The sequence below is a fragment of the Saccopteryx leptura genome, chromosome 3 (assembly GCF_036850995.1).
Source record: "Saccopteryx leptura isolate mSacLep1 chromosome 3, mSacLep1_pri_phased_curated, whole genome shotgun sequence".
In the NCBI taxonomy this organism is placed as follows: Eukaryota; Metazoa; Chordata; class Mammalia; order Chiroptera; family Emballonuridae; genus Saccopteryx; species Saccopteryx leptura.
The window spans coordinates 16,493,786-16,500,420 of record NC_089505.1 but is presented as its reverse complement, the minus strand read 5'-3'; the positions used below and the strand labels follow the sequence as shown (position 1 = coordinate 16,500,420).

Sequence of the window (6,635 nt, the reverse complement as noted above, 5' to 3'; positions counted from 1 at the left end):
TGTCCCCACACCACCCGCACTGGGCCCAACACACTCCCCAAGCAGAGAATCTGAGTCAGGACTGAAATCACTAACCCTTCAGCATCAACAGGCCTGAAGCCTGGGTGTGGGCCCTCCCATCCCCTCTGGCATTAACAGTGAGGACCCAGCACAGCTCAGGGCAGAGCTTGTCCAAGTCACTTCTATAAAGTGGTATGAGGTCTTACTCTCCTGGTCTCATTTCCACAAAGAGAAGGGTCATGGAAGGGGCAGGGGCCAGGCTGGAAATTCCTCTTCCCCTGTCCTCACTCCATGTCATCTGCCCCTTACTTCCCACTCAGTCCTGCCTTCCATACCTGCTGTAGTAAGGGACCTATCCTGAGAGGACAACCATGAACCAACAGGTGAGGATCACATAGAAGATCCAGGGAAGGGGTGTGTTGGTCGTGGCCTTGGACTAGACTGGATATGTGGCCATTGTTGATGGAGCTGTAATGGAAACACAAGAGTGACATCCTGTCCAGACCCCAATTCGGAGGAAACCCGTCCTCAGTCCCTGCTGCCCCAGCTACTCCTACAATGCAGACAGTTTCTACCCCTCTATGTGTGACAGCCACTGTGACAGATCCTGGGGTTGGAACAAAGAGATGGCCCAGTCCCCTCGGGGCTCACACAGCCAAAAGGGGAAATGAGAGTCACACTATACCCAGTCACTCCTGCTGGGACAGAGAGGAGGTGATACAAGGAAGGTGGTAGAGAAGTCCTGTCAGGAGCCGACACTGGAGGTGGTATTGAAGGATTTCCAGAAACAGACCAGGGGAGGTGAAGAAGAGTGATGCTAAGAAGAGGGGACAGTAGAAGGAACAGGTCTGAAAACAGAATGATGCCCTCATGTTTGGGGTCAGAAAGAAATCCACGGTGAGGGGCCCCAGGTCATGTGCAGTGAGGAAGAGGAGTGAGGAGGGGGGAGGGAGAGGGGGATGCAGAGCACACCTGTGGCCGTTCTCCTCCCCAGAGCCCGCTGCGGGTGATCGCTTATTCAAGCGATCACATGCACACACACACACTCTTACACACGCGCATACACTCAGACGCACACACATTCACACAAGGGTAGATCTCATATGAAGAGAACGACCACTTCATCCCTACTTCCCTGTTACCTGCTGTCTCCAGCTCTTTCTTCCAGCGCACCAAGAATTTAAGCCATTTATTCCCGTCTCCCTCTGAGGTAACAGTGAAGAACTTGGTCACTTCCTCGTCATTCTCCCACTTCTCTTTCATCTGTTCACCTCCGGAATGCTCTGTATACTTTCTGCTCTCCGAGTCAAAGTTTAGGACCTTCTTTCCTTCCGAGACAAACTCCCAGGATGCACTGGTTCTTCCGTTGGCTTTACACTGACACATCAGCCTGACCTGCAGGGTGACAGGAACTGCCCACCACCCCCGTGGGAAAGTCATCAGTTTCTGGTCTTGACAAATCCTTTGTCCCCACTTGGTGACCACCTCCTCTAAACTCTTCTAATTGAGCCTTGTTCTCACTGACCCTTCCACAGGACTATGTGGAAAGGACCAATATCCAATTCTCTTTTTTACATGAAAACAACAAATATAACTAACCCCACATTCTTCTCACTTCTGCACTAGGATTTTTCTAACTTACCTTTGATTTTGTATTTCTCCGGATTAATGTCAGGCAGTTTCTCTGTAAGGACGTCCCCCACGTCACTCAGAGTACTGGTGTGTTCCTTCCAGTCACTTGTGTTCTTTACCTCCTCTCTCAGAAGATTCATTAATGTGACCTCATCACGGAAACAGTCATATATAAGATAACACTTTCCATCAATCTGGCCTTCAACCGTGCACCTTGGTTGTCCATTAAAAGTAATATTGAACTGAAGAAGAAGAGAGTGGGCCTCTGTGAAGAAAGAGTGCTGGTGAGGTTTGGGGTCGGAAGAAAAGGGCTCAAATCACTCCTTCTCCCATCTCTGTGACAGCAAGACAGTCCCCCTGCGGGCTGGATGGCAGAGTAAGGACTGACCCTGCCCGGCCCCTCCCTTCACCAGGTGAAGCCTAGTGCCCCTCCCTCGCTTGAGGAGGACCAGGCCTCTGCCTGGAGAGAAACCACACATCCCCAGACATGCCCCCTCTGTGTGCCGGGCCGGTCACCCGTCAGCCCATAAGCAGCCCAGGGTCATGCCAGGTGCCCATGGAGGGAAGGGTGAGATGCCAGAGGAGAGTCAGAAAGGAGCCCCGTGTCCTGAGGGGGGACAGAGAGCCCCCAGCAGGGCAGCCCCTGAGGGAAGGGGTGACAGTGGGGTGGGGGGTGGGATAGATCCCAAGTCAGAAAAGGGAGGGTTTACAATTACAGGCCACAGACTTAGCACAGCCCTGGGCGGTGGCACTGACCGGATGCTAGGATGGACCTTGTGCACTTGGGAAAAGGCAGGGCGACCCTGCACGGAGTAGAAAGCCAGCACTCCTGAGGCAGGTAGTGGAGGAAGCGCTCAGATGCTCAGAGAAGTGAATATGCCAGGGGGATACAAGCTGAAAAGGCAGAAGTGCCCATCAACCATGCTCCATGGGAAAGCCTAAAGCTAAACTCGTTTGTTGAGCTCTGAGGTAAGCAGGATGAGAACACCGGACTTCTCAAAGGGCTCCATGGTGACTTCTGCCGAAGGTCAGGAATGTGCATAGGAAGTCTGCACTTCCAAAATGGCTTCCAGTGGTAATGGGATGGAAAAGATAAAAGGTAGTATGATCAAAATGATGAGGAAGGTGAGAAATCCAGCCAGGGCCTCCACCACACAGAGCTATGTCTATGACTCATAGAGCAGGGTGATCAGAGGCAAAAGATTACACATCTAACCCGGATAATGACTGTTTGATTTAAATGATTGAAACAAAGACAAAACACAAGATTGTACAATCAGGAGGCTAAAAGCAGCCTCCCAACAAATCACTGAATCTTTTACCCAGGTTCCAGAACTGAGTCATTTCGCAGGCACAGAACTCATTGCTGGAAGGACAGGCCAGGCTGCAATGAGAAGGCCCTTTCAGCCCCACAGCAAGTGCAGAGTCCTGCAGGCCTTCCCCGAAGACCCACATGGCCACTGGCTCGGGTGTTTGGAAACCGGGAAGCAGAAACTACTCACACATTCAGAGTTGACCTTATCATGAGTTAAAGTCATGCCTGGGTGCCAGGCAGTAAATAAACACCTGTCCCAGGTCCTGCTCACAGAGGACCTGTTGGTCCCCAGAGCCACACATGGTCATTTCACATTTCCCAGATTTGTAACAGGAATGCAGAAATTTTTTTCATTATTGATTTACTTATGGTCTGAGAGCTACCATAGTAGGAAATTTTAAGTATAATATTCTCAAACTGTCTTCCTTTTTCTCTAAGTAGAATGTTAAAACAGTACTTTATCCTAGACACAATGATGAAGACGAGTACCAACCTTAAACCTTAAAAGGATGAAGTAGTATGGTCCATATCCTATACATACTGAATAGCAGTTTGGTCTAGAGACTTTCTGTAAATAGCTAACTACTATATAGTTTAGGCTGTGCAGACCACAGTCTCTGTACAACTACTCAACTCTGCTGCTGTAGCATGAAAGAAGCCATAGACAATACATGAATGAATGAGTACAGCTGGACCTGCCACTAGGGCCCTGTGACCCACAGAATCTAGGATATAGAGGTATCTGTCCCAGGAAAAGTTACTATGTGGACTTCAAGGCATCCTAATTGGAGAATCATCCCACAGACCCTCAGGGCAGAAGAAATGCCATGATACTCGCAACAGGGAAATGCACACCATTTAAAAGGGCCTGACAGATGAGGCCTCTGGCTCTGCTATATCAGACTTGCCCATCATGAGTGTCATCAGCTAAGGTAGGCCCCATGCTCATAAAACACAAGTGATTTTTCTGGCACTGAAATGATCAGGGTCACAGGGAAGAAATTAGATACAGTAGTACGTGGCTCAACCTTGACCCCAGAAATAGAGCAGCGCCACCTTAAGTTCACACCTATGGCTTCATGCAGTGTCTCTCATGGCCCCTTTCACCAAGCCATCCAGTCCACAGAGAGGAGGGGAGCACTGGCCCCTACGTGTGGGACCCACAGCCTCTCACAGTCACTCCACCCAGAAGCCCCAGACAAGACAGGGCATGGTTTTGGCTCTTCAACAACCAGGAGAGCACCCTGGGACGTGATTCCCTAGGGGAGTGGCCACCCATACATGGACTCCCTATATACCCTAAATCTGGGGCGAGCAAGTTAGAGAGTGCCACATCTGGTCCCCAAATTGTTTGCATGAGGTTTTGGTTGCTTTTGCACAATAAACATGGAGGTGCCCAGTGCACACAGAGATATCAACAAGTCTGTAAGGACAAATGTATTTATTCTTTACCCTCTATAGATAAAGTTTGCAGATCCTGCCTAAATCTTTGACCATTATATGGTGCCGACTCCTCAGTAGGTAGAAATGTGGGCTTGGGACAAAAGTGCAGAGTGAGACTACCCTTCCTCACCATCATTCCCAGGGTCCCACTTTGGAAAAATATGCTTCCTGTCCCACCTGCTCTTGGTCAGTGGGCCCTACCTCTGGGACCCACGGCCTCTCACAGTCACTCCACCCAGAAGCCCTGAGGGAAAGTATGGTGAAGGAGCCTGGCTGGGAGGCGGACTGGCTGGAGACTTTAGGATGGAGAACAGGGACACATCAGGGGAGTGGCTCTGGAGGCGGCCTAGCTGGAGCCCCATGATCTGCTGGGGGAGAGCTCTGGGAAGTTCAAGGTGGAGAGCAGTGGGGATGATGGGCGTGTTCTGAGAAAGTCCAGTAAGAAGAGCAGGGCCATGTGGTTGTGTGTCTGTGGGTCGCGGCCCTGAGGAAAACCAGGCATTATGGGCCAGGACCCCAGTTCCCCAGAAGCAGGGCATGAATCAGGGGAGGAGAGCAGTCCGGGATTGGCCTATGTGCCCTTTGGCAGAGTTTCTTGCCCCACCTTCTTACTCCTTTCCTCTCCCCTGGCGCCTTCTTACTCCTTTCCTCTCCCCTGGCACCTTCTTACTCCTTTCCTCTCCCCTGGCACCTTCTTACTCCTCTCCTCATCCCTGGCGCACTGCCACACAATACTTCTTCTCCTCTGCCACCTCTTTTTGGTCCCTGTCCTTACACAGAGGGAATACCTGGCTCCAGACGTCAGGGTGGAAATGAGCCCATGGAGAAGACTGAGGGAGAGGGGGAGACTCAGGGAGAGGGGGAGACTGAGGGAGAGGGGGAGACTGAGGGAGAGGAGAAGACTAAGGGAGAGAAAACGTTCTGGAACCGCCCTGGGCACTCCATGGCCCTCCACTAACTTAATGCCCTCCCACCCGTTTCTTTCTTCCCTTCCCCAGTACCCCGTACACCCACTTGTCGGTTACACCGGAACTCACCACCTTGCGCCCAGAGACAGTCCGCTGCCCAGGGACAGTCCGGCAGCACAGCCATGATCAAGAGAACAAGACTGAACGTGGGCTCCGTGGTCCCCACCATGGTCAGCAGCAGGCCGTGGCACAACTGTAGTCTGCGGGGGGCGTGTGTTCGCAGAGTTCCCGAAAAAGTGTCAGGGAAGTTCCTCCTGCCGCCTTTATCCAGGGTTGACTGTTGCTTTCGTGACAAGCAGACAGATGAACAGGAGGTGACCAGGACGAAAGTGTACTGCCAGGTGAACGTGCCAAGCAGAAGGGAAGGAGGCTCAGTGGGAGGGCCTACCCCGCCCTCACCACAGCGGCCGCATCACTTTTTTCTGCTTGCAAAGATCGGGGCCGCGGTCCGCCCCTACCGCCGGGACGACCCCTCGGACCCTCTGCGGTCCTTCTCCCGGACCTGTACACACTGTAACGCGCGGGGTCCGCCCACAGCGGCCGGACCGGACCACAGAGACCGGCACCACCTGCTGCTACACACCTCGGACTGTGAGGCTCGGTTCACCCCGCGCCGCACGTCATCCTAGAAGCTGGCTCTGCCCCGCTGTCCCCTCCGCCCCTACACCTCCGACCGTAACGCGGGGGGTCCGCCGCCCTGCCCCGCCCAGCTCACCTGGTCGGCACTGCAGATCCCAGGGCACCTGGGGCAGGGACTGGTCTGGTCCGCCCCTCCGCACGCACGGCCCACAGAGGCTGCCAACGCACACAGCTGCAAGTACCGCGCTTGCGGTACCGAAGTCCGAGTGTCCTCATCGGGTCAGCACACAGCGGCGCTCAGCGCCCAGACCGCTCAGCACCGGCCCAGACCGGCCCGCACAGCCCAGGCCGCCCGAATCAGCCAACACCCTCCCGCACCACTCATACCGGCCTGGCACAGCCTACCCTCCCGCACCCGCCGGCGGTGCCGTGAATTGGGCGGGGCTCACAGTTTCCTCTCCCTCCGCCTTCCTCTCCTCCAGCTTCCCCGCCCGCCTGCCTCTCCGCCTCTCCACCTTCCTTCTCCCACCTCCCACCAGGCCGCCCCTCCCGCCAAGCCTGCCAACCAAGGGGGGCGGGGGTTCTCAACGCGGGGCCCACCGGCTGACACTGCACACTCCTAACCCACCTCCTCTCCCCCAACATCCCCTCTTCCCACCCAAACAGCCCACATCTGGGGACTAAGAGCAAGAGCGCTG

General features: G+C 54.0%; 1 protein-coding gene across 1 annotated transcript; it reads right to left on the bottom strand.

Moving 5' to 3' along the window:
- Positions 1–352: 352 nt before the first annotated feature.
- Positions 353–5,527, bottom strand: LOC136398133 (UL16-binding protein 3-like). The gene is made up of 4 exons (XM_066372537.1): positions 5,428–5,527; positions 1,643–1,897; positions 1,143–1,412; positions 353–357 (listed from the first exon to the last, which is right to left on the bottom strand). The coding sequence occupies exons 1-4, from the start codon at positions 5,525–5,527 to the stop codon at positions 353–355; spliced, it is 630 nt and encodes a 209-aa protein (XP_066228634.1).
- Between the last annotated feature and the right edge of the window lie 1,108 nt (positions 5,528–6,635).